The 26,197-nt window shown below is 46.1% G+C and overlaps 2 protein-coding genes across 5 annotated transcripts in view; one reads left to right on the top strand and one right to left on the bottom strand.

Moving 5' to 3' along the window:
• BBS9 (Bardet-Biedl syndrome 9) overlaps window positions 1–1,653 on the bottom strand; it is a 629,867-nt gene extending 628,214 nt beyond the window's left edge. For 2 of the 4 annotated variants that reach the window (XM_082258748.1, XM_082258750.1), the window contains exon 1: window positions 1,371–1,478. The gene's annotated coding sequence lies outside the window, so the exon portion shown is untranslated. Of the gene's footprint in view, window positions 1–1,370; window positions 1,480–1,635 lie in introns of those variants that run through there. The other 2 variants (XM_082258749.1, XM_082258751.1) reach the window with 2 other exon arrangements.
• A 273-nt stretch (window positions 1,654–1,926) lies between these two features.
• Window positions 1,927–26,197, top strand: part of DPY19L1 (dpy-19 like C-mannosyltransferase 1) — a 137,138-nt gene continuing 112,867 nt past the window's right edge. Inside the window, exons 1-3 of the mRNA XM_082258752.1 lie at window positions 1,927–1,959; window positions 8,395–8,660; window positions 17,120–17,144. Of these exons, the coding sequence (XP_082114878.1) occupies window positions 8,423–8,660; window positions 17,120–17,144 (263 nt within the window). The 5' untranslated portion in view covers window positions 1,927–1,959; window positions 8,395–8,422. The remainder of the gene's footprint in view (window positions 1,960–8,394; window positions 8,661–17,119; window positions 17,145–26,197) is intronic.

Raw genomic sequence — 26,197 nt, 5'->3', positions numbered from 1 at the left:
GTAGGTTAATAGACAGTAAATACATAACAAACAAAGTTACAAAACACATAATGATATAGTGGCTTGCATCTACAGGCTTGACGCGTTTCGTGGATTTATCTCCACTTCCTCAGGAGCAGATGCACATGTCTTTTAATGTTGCTGAAAGTCGCCTCAAAGATCCACATGTGAAACTGTCCATTAGGGGCAGCAAGGGACTGTCTGTACTGGGAGCGGAGGGAGTACTGCCCATGGATGTAAGGCAACACCCCTGTGCTAACCCCTACGCCACTCTATGCAATTATTTATGTGCTCTGCCTTCATCCGCATATTTAAAAGAGCTGATGCTCCCAGAAAGCAGACCTGCAACAGTTCTGAAAGCGCATCATAAGGCATGTTTTTCAGCTGTGCAGTTCACCTCTGTAGGCATAGTGTGCTAGGTGACACTCAGAATGAATGTCACGACATTGCACCATCGCAAGTAGCATGCGGTGATATGAGCTGCGGTAATGCATGCAGGAGCAGGCATGGATGGGGCCTAAAGCTTACCGCACATGCTGATTTTACAATCTGCTTTAGATCTACCAACAACTATGTAGTACAAGAGCCTTCCTGATTGGATAGATTAGGTAGGCCTTCATATTACATAGTTTTGCTACATCTAATGTGTATGGTTAAGTAGTACGGTGATCCTAAGCCTTTGCACACCTTTTGTTTTGATGCCTCCGGGATGTGTTTAGCTGATTTGAACTGAAAATTCAGTAAACTACACAGTTCCCACATCCTGCAACTGTTCTGACTTTGAATCATGGATAGCAATTCCAACTGTCACCTGGCAGAGTGCAGTGTCACCTGTCACCACCATACACATAGAGATCCCAGTAATGTGGAAAGTCCCCATACAGATGTACAGAATACCATCCACTCATCGCCCACCTGGGTATACATTCTAGATACTTTCATCCAGTAGAATACATATAGAAGCTGAGTGATTGGTATGAGTTGGCTGTAATCAGGAGATACACAGGGCTGAGTATAAAGTGTATGCACTGAAATCCAGGGACATCTACCTCTAATGACAGGCAGGATCAGCTAACAGCTCCATACACATGGAGATCCCAGTAATGTGGAAAGTCCCCATATAGATGTACAGAATACCATCCACTCATTGCCCACCTGGGTATACATTCTAGATACTTTCATCCAGTAGAATACATATAGAAGCTGAGTGATTGGTATGAGTTGGCTGTAATCAGGACACACACAGGGCTGACTATAAAGGTGTGTGCACTGAAATCCAGGGACATCTACCACTAATGACAGGCAGGATCAACAGACAGTTCCATAGAGACACAAGATCGGCCAGGTATACACGAAGTACAAGCACCTACCTGCTCCCCTGTGTGTGTCTGGACAGGACAGTTTATTGTCACCCGCAGGCTCATCTCCTCCCGTCCATTCACAGACAAGCTGATGACGTCAGGCTGTCAGACCCCCGCCCCCTCTTCCCATTCAGCCACTCACAGCCTTTCCATCCCTCCTCTGGTTGTCCCCTGTTCATGTGAACACACAAAGCCCCCCACTTCATTCACAGGCCTGCTTTCCCCCAATGTCATGTCTAAGGTACCCAGTACAGCCAGCATGCGCTCCACCCACCTCACACCGAGTCCGCTCCGTGCGTTCCACGGCTGCCCAGCGACTTCCCGTTGCCATAGTTACGCGCATGCGCGCATTTACAGCAGGGAGAAACCACTTTTGAGAACGGCGGCCATTTTCTTGTAGCACAGTGATTTATACGTTTACTTCATATTATAAAGGAGAGAAGTGTCATTAAAATGCTAGACCGAAAAACAATGGGCTGAAAGCTATGCGGCGGCCATTTTGTTGTAGCCCGGAGGGGGAGGAGGAAAGGAGCTCTAGTAGTGCTAGAATCCTCCTGGTGTGGGTGTTACTGTGGACTGGCTGCACAGTGAGCAGGAGGTAATGGTGTTTCTGTAATGATAATACTGAGGGGATTTGGATGATGAGGAGAGTGGGGGTTCCTGCGCTGAGGGGGGGTCATGTGACCTTGTGTGTGAGGCGAGCGCTGTACACAGGCAGGGGATGGACTTGTGGGAGCTTTCATCTTCTCAGCTCGGTGTGTAACGGGTTGTTATCCCTGTGCCGTGTGATCATTCATGCATGCTATTTTCCTGTGTACTGCCATGCCTAGTCTAGCTTATTACTGCTTTTCATACATTCATTGAAAACTCATCTGAGGGACTTCATTAAAGCTGAACTCCAGGCAACAAAAACTTTCATTAAAATGTAATCCTAAATAGCTACAAAGGATAAAAATCCACTTTTTTTTGCACTGAATGTCTTTGCAAACCCAGATATCCACTTGTGAAAGTAGCAGTGACATCATTCCTGTCCTGTATATGGCCTGAGCAGAGCTGTGGGAGGGGCCACTAGGTCCCACCCACTACACACTGCTTGAAGAAAACTACAGGAAGGGGCGGAGACAAGACCAGTCACCCTGCACAAGGGCAGAGAGCAGCCGTAAACCGGTCTTTAGAGCCCCTTCACACTCAGGCACTTGAAAACTGCCCAAAAAAAAAAAAATGCTTAGCGCTTTTGAGGTGTTAGCGGTGCGCTTTAACCACTTAAGCCCCGGAAAATTTTACCCCCTTCCTGACCAGGGTTTTTTTTGTGATTTTCCACTGCGTGACTTTAATGGACAATTGCGCGGTCGTGCGACGCTGTACCTTAATGAATTTGACGTCCTTTTTTTTCCCACAAACAGAGCTTTCTTTTGGTGGTATTTGATCACCTGTGCGATTTTTTTTTTTTATTTTTTTTTTTGATCATGCGCTATAAACAAAAAAAGAGCGTCAATTTTGCAAAAATAATATTTTTCACATTTTTTTTATCTGAAATTCCCCCAAAAAAAGTAAAAATCAAAATTTGTTTTAACATTTTCGGCCAATTTGTTATCTGCTATATATGTTTGGTAAAAAAAAAAATCGCAAAAAGCGTATTTTGATTGGTTTGCGCAAAAGTTATCGCGGTTACTAACAAAGGGAAAGATTTTTGTCATTTTCTGTGTTTTTTTTTTTTTAACGAGTAATGGCGGCGATCTGTGTTTTTTTTTTTTTGTTTTTTGCGGGACTGCAACATTGCGGCGGACGGGTCGGACCCTTGACTGACATTTTTGACACTTTTGGGGTTACCAGTGACATTACTGCAGTAATCAGTGCTATACATATGCACTGTTACTGTAAAAATGACACTGGCAGGGAAGGGGTCAACTGTATTGGAGAGGGAGGGGTTAAGTGTGTCCTAGGGGCGTGTTTCTAACTGTGATTGGACATGGCTACTACTGTAAAAACAGAGATCAACGGTCCTACATAGTAGAACCGTCTGATCTCCATTTTTACACAGGGGAGAATGACAGGTGGCTTGTTTACATTAGCCCCCTGCCTTTCTCCCTTCCCGGCGAATGATTGCGAGTGACCGGCAGACATCGGGTCCGCCGGTCACACGCACTGACTTGTTAGGGAACGAGCCTAGGCAGGCGCGCCCCTCAGCGGGCACGCGCTCGTCCGCTATTGGCTCACAAGCAAGTGACAGGCTAGTGACGTACCGGTACGTCACTTTGCCTGGCCGGGGCTGATCGCCGCAGTATATGTACTTGCGCCGGTCGGCGAGTGGTTAAGGACATGCAAATCAAAAACTGCTTCAAGAACCATTTTGAGGTGCTTCCCATTCATTTCAATGGAGAGGGTAGTTTTTTTTAAAGCGTTTCACACAAAGATGCTGCTTGCAGGATTATTTTCACCGCTCCGCCAGTGCACCGCCGCAGTGTAAAAGCATTCATTGATTTTAATGGGAATAGTGCCTCCATGTGACAGGGCTCTTACAGAGGCAAAGTTTTATGCTGGATTACTGCACAGATCTGGAAGAAATCCACAAAGCTCACTAGGATTAAGCTAATAAAACACACACGCCTTTTTGTATTTAGACAATATTTGCTTATCCCAGAGTTCAGCATTAAATCTGAATTCCAAGAATTCAGCTCCTTTGTAAGGCACATTATGAGTTAAAGTGGTTGTAGATCGGGGTTTTTGTTTTATTTTTAAATAACCTATTATACTTTCTCTGTGCAAAAGTTTTGCACAGAGCAGCCCCAATCCTCTTCTTCTGGGGGTCCCCCGTCTGCACCCCAAGCCCCTCCTCTTGATCGGGTGCACCTTGATCCATTGACACAGACAGCAGGACTTGTCCCCGCCCCCATGTCGCAGGATTTGATTGACAGCAGTGGGAGCCAATGGCTTCCGCTGTTATCAATCTGTCCAATGAGGAGAAAGACAGCGTCTGGAGCCACTGCGCTGGTGCACATCACTGGATCATGCTCAGGTAAGAAAAAGGGGGTGGGAGAGCTGCAGAACGTTTTTCACTTTAATGCATTAAAGTGGTTGTAAAGTCGGAAGTTTTTTTTATCTTAAAGCATTCTATGCAATAAGATAAAAAACCTGTGTGTGCAGCAGCCCCAATATAATGCTTACCTGAACCCCCTCTCGATCCAGCGATGCCCACAACTGTCTCAGCCGTCCGGTATTCCCCTCCTCATTGGCTAAGACACAGCAACAGCGCCAATGGCTTCGCTGCTGTCAAAGTTATTCAGCCAATGAGGAGAGAAAGGGGTGGGGCAGAACCGCAGCTCCATAGCTGTGACTCAGCTCAGGTGCCCCCATAGCAAGCTGCTCGGTGTGGGGGCACTCAAAGGGAGGGAGAAGCCAAGAGAGCCGAAGAGGGACATGAGAAGAGGAGGATCTGGGCTGCTCTGTGCAAAACCACTGCACAGAGGAGGGAAGTATAACATGTTTGTTATTTTCATTGAAAAAAAAAAAAGAGACTACAATCGCTATAAGGTGAAAAACCTTAAGGCTTTAGAACCACTTTAAGTCCAAAACAATGCATGGCATCTCTTGGTCTTATCACTATTATTTACATCTGACAGCTTACCCCTGGAAGACATCTATAGCTGTAGTTCCGGTAGAGCACCACTGATCCTTCTGAGCTACAGTATGCATCTTGAACAGGAGAGTGCCTGCCCCTCCTTTTCTCCTGCCTAATCACAGAAGCCTTGGTATTATGTGAATAAATTCACAATATACCAAGGCTTCTGTGAATGGGCATAGCTGTTCTGTGTTTCTCTACACTCAGATCCCACTCCGACAGAGAAGTAAACCTGTCAAATGTAATCAAGAGTTGGCATGCAGCTCCTTGGGTTTAACTCCGTGTGCCTGCACTTTTTACAAGGTGGCTGAATTCCTGAAATTTACACCAGATGCAGCTGGATGCATTTTTGACTGCATTGTCACTGCATAGACAGACCAAAATCCAGCTAATCCTATGGGCATAGTATATACCAGGCATCACTAAATGGTGGACCGGATCCAGACCGAGCCACTGTCCCATCCTTTCCGGCGGTTGTGCCATTTAGGAGCTGCTTCTATTCCCCAGCCTCGGCCGCTGTCATTCTCTGCATGTTGGGAGGTAAGATGGTCATAAGCCGGGTGCGGGAGGCACAGCTCTGCATTGGGGGGTGGGTAATAGGCTGAGTTCAGGAGACCCAGTTCTGCACTGGATGGGAGCGAGAGCTGCTGGTTGTTACGTTTTTATATTAACCAGCAAGTAATTGGTGGCTTGGTCAGCCCTGCATCCTAGCCACCAATAACCTGTTGGTTAATCTGGAAAGTTAACATCGGCAGTTCCTGCTCCCATCCAATGCAGAGCTGTGCCTCCTGAACTCAGCTTAGTACCCGCCCCCCCCCCCAATGCAGAGCTATGCCTCCCGCACCTGGCTTATTACCATCCTGCCCTCCTCTTGGTCTAAGGTAGGAGAGTGAAGGGCAAGGGACCCTACGGGAGGGTGGCAATGCGAAGGGGGGGGGGGGCTGGCTGAATATCAGTGCTGTAGAGAAATGAAGAGGGAAGAGCACACTACTGGGAGATGGGGGATTTGTGATGTGAAGGGGGTAGTGCTTTGGGGGGGGTGATGTAAAGAGGGAAGAGGCACACCACTGTGGGGGCAAGGAATTTGTGATGTGAGTGGGAGTGCGGGGGCAGGTAGTGTGAAGGGTGGACAGTGCTGTGGAGGCAGGTGGTGTGAAGGGTGGACGGTGCTGGGGAGGCAGGTGGTGTGAAGGGTGGACGGTGCTGGGGAGGCAGGTGGTGTGAAGGGTGGACGGTGCTGGGGAGGCAGGTGGTGTGAAGGGTGGACGGTGCTGGGGAGGCAGGTGGTGTGAAAGGTGATGTGAAGGGTGGACAGTGCTGGGGAGGCAGGTGGTGTGAAGTCTGGACAGTGCTGGGGAGGCAGGTGGTGTGAAAGGTGATGTGAAGGGTGGACAGTGCTGGGGAGGCAGGTGGTGTGAAGTCTGGACAGTGCTGGGGAGGCAGGTGGTGTGAAAGGTGGTGTGAAGGGTGGACAGTGCTGGGGAGGCAGGTGGTGTGAAGGGTAGACAGTGCTGGGGAGGCAGGTGGTGTGAAGAGTGGACAGTGCTGTGGAGGCAGGTGGTGTGAAAGGTGGACAGTGCTTTTGGGGGGTGATGTGAGGGGGACTGAGGACACTGATGAAAGAACAGCATTGTGATATATCCTAGCATCCTAGCCACCAATAACCTGTTGGTTAATCTGGAAAGTTAACATCTGCAGTTCCTGCTCCCATCCAATGCAGAGCTGTGCCTCCTGAACTCAGCTTAGTACCCGCCCCCCCCAATGCAGAGCTATGCCTCCCGCACCTGGCTTATTACCATCCTGCCCTCCTCTTGGTCTAAGGTAGGAGAGTGAAGGGCAAGGGACCCTACGGGAGGGTGGCAGTGCGAAGGGGGGGGGGGGGGGCTGGCTGAATATCAGTGCTGTAGAGAAATGAAGAGGGAAGAGCACACTACTGGGAGATGGGGGATTTGTGATGTGAAGGGGGTAGTGCTTTGGGGGGGGGGGGGTGATGTAAAGAGGGAAGAGGCACACCACTGTGGGGGCAAGGGATTTGTGATGTGAGTGGGAGTGCGGGGGCAGGTAGTGTGAAGGGTGGACAGTGCTGTGGAGGCAGGTGGTGTGAAGGGTGGACGGTGCTGGGGAGGCAGGTGGTGTGAAGGGTGGACAGTGCTGGGGAGGCAGGTGGTGTGAAGGGTGGACGGTGCTGGGGAGGCAGGTGGTGTGAAGGGTGGACGGTGCTGGGGAGGCAGGTGGTGTGAAGGGTGGACAGTGCTGGGGAGGCAGGTGGTGTGAAGTCTGGACAGTGCTGGGGAGGCAGGTGGTGTGAAAGGTGATGTGAAGGGTGGACAGTGCTGGGGAGGCAGGTGGTGTGAAGTCTGGACAGTGCTGGGGAGGCAGGTGGTGTGAAGGGTGGACAGTGCTGGGGAGGCAGGTGGTGTGAAGGGTGGACGGTGCTGGGGAGGCAGCTGGTGTGAAGGGTGGACAGTGCTGGGGAGGCAGCTGGTGTGAAGGGTAGACAGTGCTGGGGAGGCAGGTGGTGTGAAGGGTAGACAGTGCTGGGGAGGCAGCTGGTGTGAAGGGTGGACGGTGCTGGGGAGGCAGCTGGTGTGAAGGGTGGACGGTGCTGGGGAGGCAGCTGGTGTGAAGGGTAGACAGTGCTGGGGAGGCAGCTGGTGTGAAGGGTAGACAGTGCTGGGGAGGCAGGTGGTGTGAAGGGTGGACAGTGCTGGGGAGGCAGGTGGTGTGAAGGGTGGACAGTGCTGGGGAGGCAGGTGGTGTGAAGGGTGGACAGTGCTGGGGAGGCAGGTGGTGTGAAGGGTGGACAGTTTTGGGTAGGCAGGTGGTGTGAAGGGTGGACTGTGCTGGGGAGGCAGGTGGTGTGAAGGGTGGACGGTGCTGGGGGGGGCAGGTGGTGTGAAGGGTGGACGGTGGGGGGGGGGGCAGGTGGTATGAAGGGTGGACGGTGCTGGGGAGGCAGCTGGTGTGAAGGGTGGACGGTGCTGGGGAGGCAGCTGGTGTGAAGGGTGGACGGTGCTGGGGAGGCAGCTTGTGTGAGGGGTGGACAGTGCTGGGGAGGCAGCTGGTGTGAAGGGTGGACAGTGCTTTTGGGGGGTGATGTGAGGGGGACTGAGGACACTGATGTAAGAACAGCATTGTGATATAAGGGGGTTGTAATGTAAATGTGGCTTCGCACAAACATGTAATTTAAACCTCTGCTGGAAGAAAATGTTACTAATTGGACCTCCGTAAAATTGAATTCAATACCCTTGGTATATACCATTACAGTAAAAAAAAGTACAGCAAGCTGCATTTTTCCAAAAAAGGAAGTGACCTCTGCTTATCCATACACAGTATTGTACAGAAACAACAGAAAAGAATGAAGATTCTAGTTGTGATGGTTGTGTGTGGTTAAGTTGTGTAACTCTTTTTCAGGAGTTTTGATTTGCAAGTGGTTCATATCATGGCTGTGGAGGGCAGGCCCCGGCTCAGAGATTCCCCGAACAAGTCCGGTGAGCAGAGTGGAGTAGCAGATGGCCAAGTGAGACATCGTCATCGGGGGGTCACTTCCTCTAAGGGGAGGACTAGGAGCCACCATCCAACCGAGACCTCGCATCATAGGAATAATAAGGGAGCCAAGGAGCACCTCTTCTCTTACCTCAGCCCGGCCAATGTAAAGGTTGGGCTCAACCTGGTGATTGGTAAGATTTGCATGTGGTCTAATATTGTGCTTAGGGCAGTCCTGTAGAAGGTTTAGCAATATGCCGATAGCTAAAAACAAGTCAACTTTCTCCTCTGTGAACACTGTTTTGGATCCATAGCCTTTTTTTCTAATATACCATCTAACATTACTAGTAATAGTTAGTCACATATGTTAGACACATGTTATGGTGAAGGCATTTCACTGCTCATCCTCCGCTCAGTTTGAACAAGTCTAATTCGATGCAACTAATTTATTATACACAATAATTTGAATAAAAGAGAACCTCAAACTTTCTAACATCTGGGAGATCCTTCATCGAGTACTTTAGTGACATGTGAATGAAGCCATCAATTGGTTCACAAAATTGCACTGTATTGTGCATGTCCCAAAGCAATACAATTTGCTATGGGAACCTTATAATAAAGACTTTCCTGTGTGCTGGAGTTTAGTCCATATGCCAGCTCATACTGTACATAACATGGTCACTAGGCTATATTGCACTTAGTAGAGTTTAGCTGGCTATATATAATTTTTGGTTTTATTTTATAGTTTTCAAGTACTTAATAAGTATATCCAAAAGGAGCAAGTGAAACGGACACAAGTGAGGACTAAAAATACTTACTCAACCGGCGCTATTACCAAGTACCTATATGTATATAGAGTGATATATAAAATGCTAAAACAAATAATATATCTAAAAGCTGCTGCTATAAATCTAACCACATAAAATGAAGGTGCATGATAGTGACAATCAAATAGGAAGTACTAAAACACACTAGCAGCGCTAAAATTCATAAATGATGAATGAAGTGCAGTCCACTGGGATAATGTCCATATGTTCATATAATCATGCAATGTGCCCAGAAACCGTGAATGGATATATTGCACTGGACCCTCCACCGCACCAACGTGCTCCCCCTAATGAGAGACACTCACCAGAAATCTGGTCATACAAGGACTTGTAATGCCAGCCTATCTCAGGCTCAGAAAACGATATCCACAGGAATTTCCCAGGACAAACGGCCCTCGATCAGTCTCAATCGGATCAATTCTTGTGGCAGACCCACAGGAGATTCCAATTACATCAGGGGTAGTACATGTGAAAATAATAGCTCACATAGGGCAATATTGCATGGCTAAAATCAGACTTTATTGCCCACAAAAGGATCCCCAGTAGCTGATGCACTTACAACATGTAAAACAAAGCAAGCTTGTCATATAAAGGATGAGGCATAAACCTGCGTGTAGAGGCCGAGGGCGTGGTCACGCGGTCACGAGGTAGGACCTAGCGTCTGATGCTGAACCCGAGGCTCGCTACAGCCTGGTACCGGCGGCGAATTGGCACTACGGGGATCGGCCTCTACACGCAGGTTGAATAAATACATTAGTCCATCCTATTCAACTTGTGTGGTTGTGTGTGTGCATTTATATGTCTTACCCTTCCCATATCTCTGTGTATTGGCTCCGCTAAGATGCCTATCTAAACGTTTTTTTTGAAATTGTCACTTCCCACTGACACCACCAAGGGAGTCCTGTAGCTTTACTGCTCTAACAGTAAAGAATCACACAGTTTAGGGTTAAACTGCTTCTCCTCCAACTTCACTGAGTGGCCACGTGTCCTCTTGAGCAACCTGAGACTGAACATTTTTTTTTCTCCCAATGCTAGAATCAACATTTAGATATTACATGCATCACAATGTTGTATCTAAACACACTAGACACACTCCTAGAATGCACCAAACTTTGGTACTTAACCACTTAAGCCCCGGAGGATTTGGCTGCTAAACGACCAGGGGGTATTTTGCGATTCGGCACTGCGTGACTTTAACGGACAATTGCGCGGTCGTGTGACGCTGTATCTAAACAAAATTGGCGTCCTTTTTTTCCCACAAACAGAGCTTTCTTTTGGTGGTATTTCATCACCTGTGCGATTTTTTTTTTTTTTTTTTTTTTTTTTTTTTGATCATGCGCTATAAACAAAAAAAGAGCGTCAATTTTGCAAAAATAACAATATTTTTTACATTTTTTTTTTATATGAAATTCCCCCCCAAAAAATATAAAAATCAAAATTTTTTAACATTTTCGGCCAATTTGTTTTATGCTACCTATGTTTGGTAAAAAAAATCGCAAATTTTGATTGGTTTGCGCAAAAGTTATCGCGTTTACTAACAAAGGGAAAGATTTTTGTCATTTCTGTTGTTTTTTTTTTTTTAACGCGTAATGGCGGCGATCTGCGATTTTTTTTTTTTTTTTTTTTGCGGTACTGCAACATTGTGGCGGACAGATCGGACCCTTGACTGACATTTTTGACACTTTTGGGGTTACCAGTGACATTTCTACAGTAATCAGTGCTATACATATGCACTGTTACTGTAAAAATACACTGGCAGTGAAGGGGTTAACTTTTTTTGAAAGAGAGGGGCTATGTGTGTCCCTAGGGGCGTGCTTTCTACTGTGATTGGCTGTGGCTTCAGATGTATGAAGAGTGATCAACGGTTCTACATAGTAGAACCGTATGATCATCCTTCATACACAGGGGAGAATGACAGGCAGCTTGTTTACACAAGCCGCCTGACTTTCTCCCTCTCCCCCGCCGATCGCAGAGTGACCGGCGGACATCGGGTCCGCTGGTCACATGCGCGGGGGGGTCCGTGACCACGCGGGAGCGTGCCTCCGGGGGCGCGCACTCGCTCCCTAGACCCTCACAAGCTAGTGACGTAGCCCTACGTCACTTTGCCTGTGAGGGGCTGACTGCCGACGTAGATCGGCGTTAGGCAGTCGGCAAGTGGTTAATCTTCATAGGTAACATTTGAAAGATTACCTTTTTGGAGTTACAGAGGAGGTCTTGGGGTAGAATTATTGCTTTCACTCTAACTTTCACGGTAGTTTAAATACCGTTTATGCGGGCGCCATGTACATCTGCGTTCGCTTCTGCGTGCGGGGACGGGGGTGCTTTAAATTAAAATTTTTTGTTAATTTTATTTTTATATTTTGACACTTTCCCGTTACATTTTTTGTGTAAACATCCCTTGTAATATGAATAGGGCATTAGAGGTCCTCTTTACAGCGAGATCTGGGGTCTAGAAGTCCCTAGATCTTGCCTCTAGGCTGGAAAGCCTAAAATAAAAATAAAAAAAACCATCTCGGCTTCCCAGCCGAGGCAATGGCAGTGCTTACAACTGCCAAGGTCAGACATGACGTCATAACGTCACCCCCAGCCTCCGGAGGTCAAAGAGATGACTGGGGACCATCTGGTATGGTAAATGGCCGATGCTAGCCGATTTATTCTACGACTACAGAGCATCGGGACATCCTCCCGCTGCCTGTAAAAACAATCAAGGGGCTGAACAGCCGCTATGATTGTTTTTTACGGAGCAGGGAATCGCCGGCAGAAAAAGAAGATATCTGAATGATGCCTGTAGTTGCAGGAATCATTCAGATATCCCCACTCAGATTCTACGATGTCATTGGGTGGGAAGTGGATATAGATACACGAAACAACAATGCCCAAGGGAATTTAAGACACACATTGAAATTGATTAAAAAATGATTACATTTTATTGAAAATACATATCTTTAAAGCAGATTCACATCAAATCTAAAATACTAAAAACCTCAGCAATAGTGCACATGAAGTAGAAATAGTTACATATATTACAACATTGCACATAATCCATTGTAATTTAAGTTCTTGTACATATCTCTTGACGCGTTTCACGAGACAACACTCACTTCCTAAGGAGAAGTAACTTACCTTTATCTTTCTGGCTGTTACAGCTCTCAACCCCCCCTCCCCTGCATGAAGCCCAATTTGTGGGTGTTCCCTTTTTAGAGCTCAAGCAGAATGCTGTTGTTACCACCCTCTCTCCTGTGAGCAGGTCTGTCAGAAAGTCCTGTGTGTTTACAGTGACCCTAGAGCAATGTGCATTGAAAAATAACTTGTCACGTGTTGTCTGCTATATCTCCCCTACTCTGTCCTCTCCAGCTTCCATCCACTCTGTCTGCACCATCTCCTACCCACTCTGTCTGCTGTAGCTGCATCAAACAAATGCAACTACATTGTTCCAGGTAATAAAGCAATAAATGGCTGTGGGTGCTCTGCCTTCCTCCCCATAGAAACACTAAAAACTCTGGCCACACATCGCTGATTCTTTCCCTTGGCTTACACGCCTACCTTTAAGTCATCTGTCAATGGACTTAAAAAAGGAATCCATTGTGGATCACTTTTCAGAGCTGTCAAATAACAGGCCTCATGCACACTTAACATTTCTATCGTGGCTGTAAGGGGTGTCTTTTTTTTTTCTGCCTCTAAACACCCCTGCATGTTTCCCAACTGTATGTATCCCTAGGTGTTTTGAGGCAGAAAGAGAAAACGCTGCCAGCGTGTCCAGGAGCAGTGGGGTTTTGGCTAAAAACCGTTTGGCATGTAAGCCACTTCTAAACGCGCATGAACGCTTGGCTCATTTAGCGTTTGAGCGTTAACTCATTTCAGTGTCCAGAATAAATTAATATTCTGACCAATGAAAATAATTATCATCCAAGCGCTTGACTCGCCTAAATGGTTTACACGTGTTTACAAGCGTTTTTTTGCCAAAACACTTCTGTTAGGAGGGAAGGCATCTATGAGAGTGTGCAAAACATCCAGTGTGCATGAGGCCTAATACTTCAATGATAGCCCTTTGTAACATTCTCTTATTTTTGTTTGTTTCATTTTTTGGGGCAATTGTAAAGGGATTCTGTTACTTTGTCTATTCATCCACCAACCCATCTGTTAGTTCCTCTTGTTAGTTTTTTAGCTTTCTATTTTGCAATGTATTTACTTTAAAGTGTACTTTGGCATGTCATGCTTTGCTATGTATGCTTGCTCAGGTTCTCATTTTTGATGACTGGTTTGGCTAATGTGTTCAGAGAAATACTTATCAGATTTCCCCCACAGTGCCCTGACCAGAAAAGTAAGATAAAATGCTCATAGACCTCTGTTTAAATGAGAAGGTTTTTCATTTTTTTTTTTTTATCTTTCTAAGACTGGCTTCACACCTTTTTTGCTTTGCAGTAACGCACCATGCACACATGATGTGGTGCCTTTTCTGTTTGAATGGTAACCCAACACACTAAAGTAGGTGTCTCATAACTTTACAAAGGGCCAGTTTACTTGATCACCTAGGGATAATCAAAGGGTTAATTTCTAACTGTGGGGAGAGGGACTTGTGAAATGATCAGAGACCTGTGTTCCTATATAGGAGGATCACAGGCGCTCGGTGATCATTTCAGAGAGAACAACGGTGTTTACAACAGCTGGCCTGTGTTCTTTCTCAGCGGGGAGTGATCGCGGGTGCCTGTGGATCGGCATCCCCGCTGCCTAGTGGGGGCGGAAGCGCTCCGCCAGTGGCAGGCGCTCGCCCCCAAGAGTGCTCCTACAGGTACGGCAATTCGCGCAGCTGAGCCAGCCTGCCGCAGTATATATGTGGAGGATGGTCGGCAAGTGGTAAAGGGAATTGTAAAGTCAGAAGGTTTTATTATCTTAATGCATTCTAAGCGTTAAAGTGAAAGTAAAGCCTAATATTTAAATTCTCCCCTGCAATGATTAATGTGAGATAGGTTCAGCCCTATGTCTCAAAATGAAAAAATCCCAGTTTTTCTACCTTTTTTTTATTTTGTAGTATCCGGGGCCTGTCACATGACTTCAATTCCTCTTCCTGCTGAATGCAAGAGCAGCAAGTGGGTGTGGTTACTTAAAACTAGTGACATCACTTTCAGGGAGGGCCACTGTTCCTGTGTAGCTAGTGGGGGGGGAGACTGCCAGTGTAGCTGGAAGTGCTCTGGGCATCTCATCTTCCAGTCTACAATGATCACTATACATTAAAGGAATAATACTTGTCTTACACCCACACTAAGTCTACGTTTCCACTAGTGTGATTTGTCATGTGACTTTGGACACACAAAGTCGCATGATAAGTCACAGCCCATTGATTTCAGTGGCACCCGTTCCAAACTATGCAACCTTGAAAAGGTACCTGCAGTACTTTAATGCGACTTTGATCCGGAGCGTGTAAAGTTGGATCAAAGCTGCACTCAGTCACACTCCAAAATCGCACTCTAGCCTTAGGCTATGTTTCCACTAGTGCGACTCCAAAGTTGTGCAATTGACTGTGAATGGTCATGCGACTTTGTGTCCACTAGTGAAAACGGAGCCCAAAACTCATTACTCACATGTAATGAGCAACAGAGATCGATCTGTATCCTTCTTAGAGGTTGTAAACCCTTTTTTTTTTTCACCCTGAAAGACAAACACATAATGAGCTAGTATGCATCGCATACTAGCTCATTATGAAATACTTACCTTAGAACAAGCCCCCGCCGTGCCGCCCGCTTAGCTGTATGACGGGTGACATGTCCAGTCGCCCCTCTTCTGGGATCGCGGCATCCGGCCATCTGATTGGCCGGAGCCGCGGTGACGTCATTCCCGCGTGCGGGAGCCGATGGTCATGGCACGGAGTTCTGAAGGAATGGCACCAGCGGCCTTTCCTTCAGAGTGCATGCGCCAGTGACGTCACTGGCTGCATGTAAGGTAAATATCTCCTAAACGGTACATGTTTAGGAGATATTTACAGTACCTATAGGTAAGCCTTATCATAGGCTTACCTATAGGTACAAGTTACAGAGGAGGGTTTACTTCCTCTTTAACTACCTTATTTCTTTCATATATTGCGCCGGTCACGTGACATTTCTTCCCCAGCTCCCTCCACTGTTCACAGCAGCTGGGCGTGTGGCACACAGCGCCCATCAGTGCTCATCAAAGTGCCATGCAGAAACGACGTGGTTCTACACTGTAGAAAAATCTGCAGCATGTTGCATCATAATCTATCTTACAGTTTCTAGCAAACCGTGTGTGTGTATGTGTCTGTTATGTGCTGCTGGAACCATGAAGAGTGAGCATAACTTCCAAAGCCTGCCCTCTCTCTCTCTCTCTCTCTCTCAGGAGAAGCTGCTAGCCTAAACAAGGCTATGAAGACAGGAGGAGATCATGTTCTGTAAAGGATAGGAGGGATGGGACTGGGCAGGTCTAGGCATGCCTGTCTAAAAACGACCGACAACCTTCTCAGGAAGTGAATGACAGCTTAGCAAATTCAGATAAGGGAGATAATGTTGTCGGTGAAGAACAGGAAGAAGCTGATTGTCTAGCTTAGATAAGACTTTCTAAGCTACACAATCAGCTAGCCAGAAAATGAATAATATCAAAGATATTTAACATACTATTAATAGGAACATTTCCATTTTTGACTGGAGCTACCCTTTAAGATAAGAAGCCTTCTGTGTGTGCAGCAGCCCCCCTCAGCCACCTTAATACTTACCTGAGCCCCATTTCTATGCTGCGATGTCCACGAGTGCCTCAGCTGTCCGGGATTCTCTCTCCTGATTGGCTGAGACACAGTTGCGGCACCATTGGCTCCCATGGCTGTCATTTAAAGCCAGTAAGCCAATCAGGACAGAGAGAGGGCGGGGCCAAACTGCAGCTCTGTGTCTGAATGGACACACGGAGCTGCAGCTCGGCATGGGTGCCCCCATATCAAGCTGCTTTCTGTTGGGGCACTCGTCAGGAGGGAGGGGCTAGGCGTTCCAGCCAGGGACTTGAGAAGAGGAGGATCAAGGCTGCCCTGTGCAAAACCACTGCACAGAGAAGGTAAGTATAACTTGTTTATTTAAAAAAAAAAAAACTAGACTTTGCAATCACTTTAAAGTCACTAATGTCGAACCCCAGCTGCGATTGGCTTGCGATTGTGGTGCATTAGCCCAATTATAAACTGCCATTCATAAGGCAAAAGCAGACATTTAGGAGGCGGCGGGGTCGACTCATGAATGCCTGACAACACCACTGTGGAGCTCTTTTCAGAGCTCTGGCTACTGTCAACCTAGACCTAATGAGGGTAAATTTTAAAAAGGAGTTTTTTGAACACCCAATCACGTTCAAAGGAATTTTTAAATGGGATATTTCTAATCATATTGAACAATTAAATAACTGAGCTAAGTTAATGCCAGCTTAAAAATATTCTGACCTCCTGCTGTCTAGCTCCCTCGTCACCTCTCACATTCACCTCCAGGACTTCTCGAGAGCCTCCCCCGTCCTCTGGAACCCCTTACCCTAATCTGTCCAACTATCCCACTCTATCAACCTTTGAGCGATCCCTGAAAACCGAGCCTATCCCACCTTAACCCAAAGATGGAACTTTTATTTTCTCTTTCATTTTCAGCTCTCTCTCCCCCCGGTCACAGTAATTTTTTTTATCACTTGACCCTTCCTCTTAGATTGTTCTAACAAGCAGGTTCCTCCGATTCCTCTTGTATTAAATCATAAATGTATTGTCTGCCTTAATTTTGTAAAGTGCTGCACAAACTGTTGGCGCTATATAAATCTGTTATAATAATGAATGGTTCTCAATTTTGGTTTTTCCTTTTCAGCTGCTTTATTTGGTCTTTTGCACTGGTAAGATTTTTTTCTTTCTTTGTTGGTGTACAGTTTATTTTTTTCTTAAGTGTTACTAAACCTAGGACCCTGCATTTAATATATTTTTATTAGTAAATATAAATTGCTAAATACATTTTCGCAGTACTGTATATAGCAGTCTTGTGACTTCTATCAATATCTGGTTAAAACTTTTAGGGAGAAATTTATATACTTCCATGAATGTCCTATAATGATGCGGTATGCCTGACCGTCTGGACAGTGCTAATTGGCCCTGTGCTGATCACATGCACTCTCCCAAGAAAAAAAAAACAAAAACTCTATCTATACACACCAAACTGAGTATGTGCAGACTGACTCCACTAACTGTCTTGTCTGGAGAGATTTTGGGGACAATGCAAAAAGGGGAGGATCTGTGCATACAGGATCAAACATCCTTTTTACACAATGCAGAGAATTAACCCCTTTGGTTCCACAGTGAGTATAACAAGCATGCTTTACTGCATATACAGACTGATTTTGCTGTTGTGGGTTTAGTAACACCTAAAGCTTAAATTGTTAGATTAAAGCTTAAATTGTTATTTCATTTCTGGGTAGGTTTTGTTCGTTTGTATTACTCTCTCTCATTTTATATCTCTTGGGATTTGTATACCAAAGTCTGAGTCTTCCCACTTGCCATGACCACTATGAGGAAGCTTTGAGACTCTGATGGATATTTTTTTACAATATGAAGATTGTGGTAGGATGTCAAGGTGGTATTGGGAGCAGAGATGGTAATTTTTGGTAAGGAGGCCTTCATCCTAGAGGGGTAAATGACCTGACTAATGACCACCTATAACCAAATTTGTTCTGGTTTAAAATGCTACATATGCCCAAGTTTCATGCATGGGGATCCCAAAACGCTGTTTACTTGCCTCCTCCTTATACATAGTCTATGTTTGTATTCCTATCATTAGAGAAACATGGAGGCTGCCAGTGCTAAACCCCCCTATCCCATATTTCTCTCATGACAAGTTTTCTTTCATTTCTCCAAGAGCTCAGTAATGTACATCTAAGGCCTCATGCACACTGGACGTTTTTACAGCTGCTGTTAGCAGCGTCAGACGTTTTTTTTTGCAGCTGCAGAACGCCCATCCATGTTATTCTATGGCCTCATGCACACATAGAGCTTTTAGGAGCTCCAAGTGGCATAGGCGTTTTACAGCTCCAAAAAAAACCCAGAAACTGTGGGTTCAGGAGCTCCAGCGTCAAGCTGCAAAAAACGTCTGACGCTGCTAAAGGCTCCATAAGGCTCCATAACGTTGCTTAACGTGCGTTAAGCCACGTTATACGTTTTTTTTTTTCCATTCAAAATCAATGGTTCCCTATGGGAGCCTATTGATTTGAATGGAAGTCACACCGCAGGTCGGATCAGGGTGATCCGACTTGCGGTGCGACCTGCACTGTGAGAATCTTGAGGGGGAACTCCACGCCAAAATGGGGAAAAAAACGGCGTGGGGTTCCCCCCCAGGTTCCAAACCAGGCCCTTCGGATCTGGTATGGAATTTGAGGGTAGCCCCGCGCCGAAAAAACGGCGTGGGGTCCCCCCCAAAATCCATACCAGACCCTTATCCGAGCATGCAGTCCGGCATGCCAGGAAAGGGGAGGGGACGAGCGAGCGGCCCCACCCCCCCCTGGATCATACCAGGCCACACGCCCTCAACATGGGGGGGGTGTGGGTGCTTTGGGGCAGGGGGGGCTCTGCACCCCGCACCTCAAAGCACCTTGCCCCCATGTTGATGAGGACAAGGGCCTCATCCCCACAACCCTGGCCGGTGGTTGTGGGGGTCTGCGGGCAGGGGGCTCATCGGAATCTGGAGGCCCCCTTTAACAAGGGGGCCCCCGATCCCGGACCCCCTCCCTATGTGAATGGGTATGGGGTACACTGTACCCCTACTCATTCACCCCATAAAATGCAGTGTATGGAAATGACGACAGGAGACGTTTTGGAAAATTTATTAAAAATCTTCATCCGGCTCTTGTCCTCTCCGGGGGTCTTCTCCTCTCCGAGGGTCTTCTGCTCTTTTGCTGTCCGCCCTTCTTGTCTTCTCCTCTCCGGGGTCTTCTGCTGTCTACTCCTCTCCGGGGGTCTTCTGCTCTTTTGCTGTCCGCCCTTCTTGTCTTCTCCTCTCCGGGGGTCTTCTGCTGTCTTCTCCTCTCCGAGGGTCTTCTGCTGTCCGCCCTTCTGCTGTCCAATCTTCTTGTCTTCTCCTCTCCGGTCTTCTGCTCTTTTGCTGTCGGCTGTCCTTCTTCCTCCGGTCCTCCTCCGACGACGTCTTCAGCGATCATGCCGGCCTCTGGTCTCCGCAGCTTATTATATAGCCATTAGGGGCGTGGCCGCCAGATGACGTCATCGGGAGACCACGCCCCCTTGTGTCACAGGTGACGTCACCTGTGACACAAGGGGGCGTGGTCTCCAGATGACGTCATCTGGTGGCCACGCCCCTAATGGCTATATAATAAGCTGCGGAGACCAGAGGCCGGCATAATCGCTGAAGACGTCGTCGGAGGAGGACCGGAGGAAGAAGGACAGCCGACAGCAAAAGAGCAGAAGACCGGAGAGGAGAAGACAAGAAGATTGGACAGCAGAAGGGCGGACAGCAGAAGACCCTCGGAGAGGAGAAGACAGCAGAAGACCCCCGGAGAGGAGAAGACAAGAAGGGCGGACAGCAAAAGAGCAGAAGACCCCCGGAGAGGAGTAGACAGCAGAAGACCCCGGAGAGGAGAAGACAAGAAGGGCGGACAGCAAAAGAGCAGAAGACCCTCGGAGAGGAGAAGACCCCCGGAGAGGACAAGAGCCGGATGAAGATTTTTAATAAATTTTCCAAAACGTCTCCTGTCGTCATTTCCATACACTGCATTTTATGGGGTGAATGAGTAGGGGTACAGTGTACCCCATACCCATTCACATAGGGAGGGGGTCCGGGATCGGGGGCCCCCTTGTTAAAGGGGGCCTCCAGATTCCGATGAGCCCCCTGCCCGCAGACCCCCACAACCACCGGCCAGGGTTGTGGGGATGAGGCCCTTGTCCTCATCAACATGGGGGCAAGGTGCTTTGAGGTGCGGGGTGCAGAGCCCCCCCTGCCCCAAAGCACCCACACCCCCCCCCATGTTGAGGGCGTGTGGCCTGGTATGATCCAGGGGGGGGGTGGGGCCGCTCGCTCGTCCCCTCCCCTTTCCTGGCATGCCGGACTGCATGCTCGGATAAGGGTCTGGTATGGATTTTGGGGGGGACCCACGCCGTTTTTTCGGCGCGGGGCTACCCTCAAATTCCATACCAGATCCGAAGGGCCTGGTTTGGAACCTGGGGGGGAACCCCACGCCGTTTTTTTCCCCATTTTGGCGTGGAGTTCCCCCTCAAGATTCTCACAGTGCAGGTCGCACCGCAAGTCGGATCACCCTGATCCGACCTGCGGTGTGACTTCCATTCAAATCAATAGGCTCCCATAGGGGACCATTGATTTTGAATGGAGGCAGAAAAAAACGCTGCTAACAGCTACTGTGGCCAAACGTGCAATAACGCTAGTAGGAAAAGCTACTGAAAGCACGTTTTTACAGCTGCTGTTTCCCGGCGTTATGTAAACAGCTTTGGAGCACGTTTTTATGACGCCCTGTGTGCATGGAGCCTTAGAGCTGAAAATCCTGTTTGTTTCAAATGTACTGTCCATTGTCTACACCCACCTAATGAAAATAACCGGATTGTATGGAGCATGATCATTTGTACCACCTGAGTTAGCTAGCCTTTGGTCTTCTCTATATTTAATGCCAGCCATGTAGACTGCATTCAGTAGATGTTAGGCCCTCCAATTAAGCAGTATGATTATCTTGATTACTTGCATACATCAGTTTCAATGGCAGTTATTGTCTTGGCTTCCCATGTACAAAACAAATTATAGGCACTACATTCAGAAAAACTGAGCAAAAAGAAACCACGTTACAAGCAGTAATGTTAGTGTTTTGTTTTCTAGGCCACACTAGGTGACCTCTGGATTGTGGTGCTATTGGCAGTATAATGCCTTCTTTTAAAATTATATTCCATGCAGAATTTAAAAGGGCTTCATTTATAAAATGAAAAAAGGGTGTATGTGTGTATGTATGTATGTATGTATGTGTGTATATATATATATATATAGTGTGTGTGTATACACATGCGGGGAAATCATTTTTTGACCCCCGGCAGATTTTGTAAGTTTGCGCACTTACAAAGAAATGGAGGGTTTATCATTTTTATCATGCGTTTATTTTAAATGCTAGACAAAGAATATCAACCAAAAATTCAGAAAAAAAAATACAAATGTTCGAAATTAAGTTGCAGTTCAGTGAGTAAAATAAGTATTTGATCCCCAAGCAAAATATGACTTAGTACTTGGTGGAAAAGTCCTTTTTGGCAAGAACAGAGGTAAGGATGTTTCTTGCAGTTGGTTACCAGGTTTTCACACATTTGAGGAGGGAATTAGGGATTTTGGTCCACTCTTCTTTACAGATCTTCTCTAAATCCTTTAGGTTTTTAGGTTTCTTGGCTGTCGCTTGGCAACTCGAAGTTTCAACTCCCTCCATACATTTTCTATAGGATTAAGCTCTGGAGCCTGGCTAGGCCACTCCTTGACCTCAATGTGGTTCTTCATGAGCCACTCCTTTTGTTGCCTTGGTGGTATATTTTGGGTCATTACCATGCTGGAAGACCCATCCATGACCCATCTTCAGTGTTCTGGCTAAGGGAAGAAGGCTCTCATCCAAGATTTTACAATACATGGCCTTGTTTATTGGCCCCTCAATGTGGCAAAATCGGCCTGTACCTTTAGCAGAGAAACTGCCCCAAAGCATAATGTTTCCACCTCCGTGCTTGACTGTAGGGATGGTAATCTTGGGGTCATAGTCAGCACTTTTCTTCCTCCAAACATGGCGATTCGAATTAACGGCAAAGAGCTCAATTTTGGTCTCATCTGACCACAACACTTTCTCCAAATCATTCTCTCAATTATTTAGATGTTTATTGGCAAACTTCAGATGGGCCTGTACATGTGCCTTCTTGAGGAGGGGGACCTTGCGGGCGCTACAAGAATTTTAATCCATGGCGGTGTATTGTTACCAATAGTTTGTTGGGTGACTGTGGTCCCAACTGCCTTTAGATAATTTAAAAGCTCTCTCCCGTGTAGTTCTGGGCTTAACCCTCACTTTTCTGATGATCATCTTTACCCCATGAGGCGAAATCCTGAATCGAGTTCTAGACTGAAGGGCGATTGATGGTTATTTTGTATTTCTTCTATTTGCGAATAATCACTTCATCTCACCAAGCTTCTTGCTCATAGCCTTGTAGCCCATTCCAGCCTTGTGCAGGTCTACAATCCTGTCCTTGACCTCCTTTGACAGCTCTTTGGTTTTGACCCTGATGGTGAGGTTTGAATGAAAGAAAGAGATTCTGTTGAAAGGTGTCTTTTATACACATTACGAGTTGTCGTTCGGAGAACCTTCTTAAATTGACAGGACTAATCTGTTTACCACATAAGCACATACTGTAGCTAGTCTGTGGGAGCCAGAATTAGTGTTGGTTGGTAGAGGATCAAATACTTTATTTTACTCACTGAGCTGCAACTTGATTTAAAACATTTGTATCATGTGGTGTTTTTTTTGTTTTTTTTCTGTATTTTTGGTTGGTATTCTGTCTCCATCTCTTAAAATACACCTATGATAAAAAATTATAGACCCTTCATTTCTTTGTAAGCAAACTTGCAAAATCTGCAGGGGATCTAATAATTTTTTTCCCCACTGTGTGTGTGTGTGTGTGTGTGTATGTGTATATATATATGTGTGTGTGTGTGTGTATATATATTACTGTGTGTGTATACACTATATCGTAAAAAATATTGGGGCGCCTGCCTTTACACGCCCTGAACTTTAATGGCATCCCTTAATCCATAGGGTTCAATATTGAGTTGGCCCACCCTTTGCAGCTTTAACACTTCTGGGAAGGCTTTCCACAAGGTTTAGGAGTGTGTCTATGGGAATGTTTGACCATTCTTCCAGAAGCACATTTGTGAGGTCAGGCACTGATGTTGTACGAGAAGGCCTGGCTCGCCGTCTCTGCTCTAATTTTTCCCAAAGATGTTCTATCAGGTTGAGGTCAGGGCAGGCCAGTCAAGTTCCTTCACCCCAAACTCCATCATCCATGTCTTTATGAACTTTCTGCACTGGTTTGGGGTGGAGGAACTTGACTGGCCTGCACAGAGTCCTGACTGGCATTCTCGTTCAACATCAGTGTAAAACAATTCTCCTGCGCTCGAGAGATATATGATGGGGGGAAGAGAAATGCTTCAGGTAGACTTAGGTAGGTATGACTTATGGTCTTGCTGCCCCCTCAGGATCCGAAACACACTGGAAGACCACAACAAAGAGAAGGGTGCACCGACCTAGTGCATTACCACTAAAAACATTTATTTAAATTATCAAACATATATATTATACTTGCAAAATGGGTGTGAATATTGCACACATCAACATGGAATCTCCAAGGTAGCCAAGGCACTGCGCAATGCTGGATAGCATGCAGTGTACCGCATGGATCTGCTAAGGCTAGGCTGATGCATTTTGAGGGCGAAGCAGCATTTCTTGGCTCTGAGGAAGAGGGTCCGTCCTAGAAACGCGTCAGCCTAGCCTTAGCAGATCCCTGCGGTACACTGCATGCTATCCAGCATTGCGCAGTGCTTTGGCTACCTTTGGAGATTTCATGTTGATGTGTGCAATATTCACACCTGTTTTGTGAGTATAATGTATACGTTTTATAATTTTAATGTTTTTAGTGCTAATGCACTAAGCCGGTGCGCCCTTCTCTATGTTGTGCCTGACCTCACAAATGCTCTTCTGGAAGAATGGTCAAACATTCCCATAGACACACTCCTAAACCTTGTGGACAGCCTTCCCAGAAGAGTTGAAGATGTTTTAGCTGCAAAGGGTGTGCCAACTCAATATTGAACCCTATAGACTAAACCTGGGGTGCCATTTAAAGTTTATGTGAAAGTAAAGGTAGGCATCCCAATACTTTTGACAATATTGTGTGTGTATGTATGTATGTGTGTGTATATATTGTGTGTGTGTGTGTGTGTGTGTATGTATATATGTATGTATGTATATAATATCACACACACACACATTCATGAAAAAATGTATAGTACAAATAGGAGAGTAACACTATTATCTTAAATATTTAATATATACAGTGCCTTGCGAAAGTATTCGGCCCCCTTGAACTATTTGACCTTTTGCCACATTTTAGGCTTCAAACATAAAGATATAAAACTGTAATTTTTTGTGAAGAATCAACAACAAGTGGGACACAATCATGAAGTGGAAAGAAATTGATTGGATATTTCAAACTTTTTTAACAAATAAAAAACTGAAAAATTTGGCGTTCAAAATTATTCAGCCCCCTTAAGTTAATACTTTGTAGCGCCACCTTTTGCTGCGATAACAGCTGTAAGTCGCTTGGGGTATGTCTCTATCAGTTTTGCACATCGAAAGACTGACATTTTTGCCCATTCCTCCTTGCAAAACAGCTCGAGCTCAGTGAGGTTGGATGGAGAGCGTTTGTGAACAGCAGTTTTCAGTTCTTTCCACAGATTCTCGATTGGATCCAGGTCTGGACTTTAACTTGGCCATTCTAACACCTGGATATGTTTATTTGTGAACCATTCCATTGTAGATTTTGCTTTATGTTTTGGATCATTGTCTTGTTGGAAGACAAATCTCCGTCCCAGTCTCAGGTCTTTTGCAGACTTCATCAGGTTTTCTTCCAGAATGGTCCTGTATTTGGCTCCATCCATCTTCCCATCAATTTTAACCATCTTCCCTATCCCTGCTGAAGAAAAGCAGGCCCAAACCATGATGCTGCCACCACCATGTTTGACAGTGGGGATGGTGTGTTCAGGGTGATGAGCTGTGTTGCTTTTACGCCAAACATAACGTTTTGCATTGTTGCCAAAAAGTTCGATTTTGGTTTCATCTGACCAGAGCACCTTCTTCCACATGTTTGGTGTGTCTCCCAGGTGGCTTGTGGCAAACTTTAAACTACACTTTTTATGGATATCTTTAAGAAATGGCTTTCTTCTTGCCACTCTTCCATAAAGGCTAAATTTCTGCAGTATACGACTGATTGTTGACTGGTTTCTTTAAAATTACCTACAGATCTGACCAAGACAAGGGGATACTGTAATGTACTGCACTGCGAATATCACCCTACCCTGTCCTGAAAATTGGATGGCAAGAAATGTTGCTAAATATAATTCAATATTTTGTTGAAATTCTAATGACGACAATGTTATCAGCTGAAATGTCATCTAAGGACTTGTATTTGCTTGGGAAGCCACCCCTCCTGGCATAATGCATTTTTAAAATGTTTTTTAACTTGTTTCCCCTTTTTCAATTTAATTCTGCAGGCAGACATGATTTTTCAAATCTGCCTGAAAAATTCAAAAATTTGTTTTGTTCTCCCACCCTTGGGAAAAGTATTTACCCCCTGGGTTATGTAATTGGCTCACTTCTTTTTTCCAGAGGTCTGCATACATTTTAAACTCAAGCTACAAGCATGTAATATGTTTTTCCCAAGTCATCCTCCAAGACGGTCACATGAGAAATAGGCTCCTCCTTCGGCAGGAAACGCAAGCCCACAAGCAAGTCCTTTTTTTTTTTTTTTTTTTTTTTTTTTTTTTTTTTTTTTTTTTATACCTTGTCCAAGGCAGGTGTCCCTGGACACCTCCTCCCTCTGCCTGTGTTCAGATGGGGAGGCCACCAGTAGTCAGGCCCTTGGGGGTGAGGGATGGAGGACTCCCAGGGGTGAGTCCTGCGATTCTCACAGGACTCCCTTGCCCTTTCTCTTTTGTTCATTGACAGACACAGCTCCAGAATATTCTCGACCATTGGGTTATGCTGCCCCCTACAGGAGTGGGACACTAGACAGGAAAAAGCTTTAACACACCTATGGGGCAGTCCCAGGGGGTATACTCCCACTTCTGCTATAGGCATTCAGTTTTTTTTTTTTTTTT

Source organism: Pelophylax lessonae (assembly GCF_965119305.1).
Source record: "Pelophylax lessonae genome assembly, chromosome: 5".
Taxonomy (NCBI): Eukaryota; Metazoa; Chordata; class Amphibia; order Anura; family Ranidae; genus Pelophylax; species Pelophylax lessonae.
This window is presented reverse-complemented; position numbering and strand designations above follow the sequence as displayed.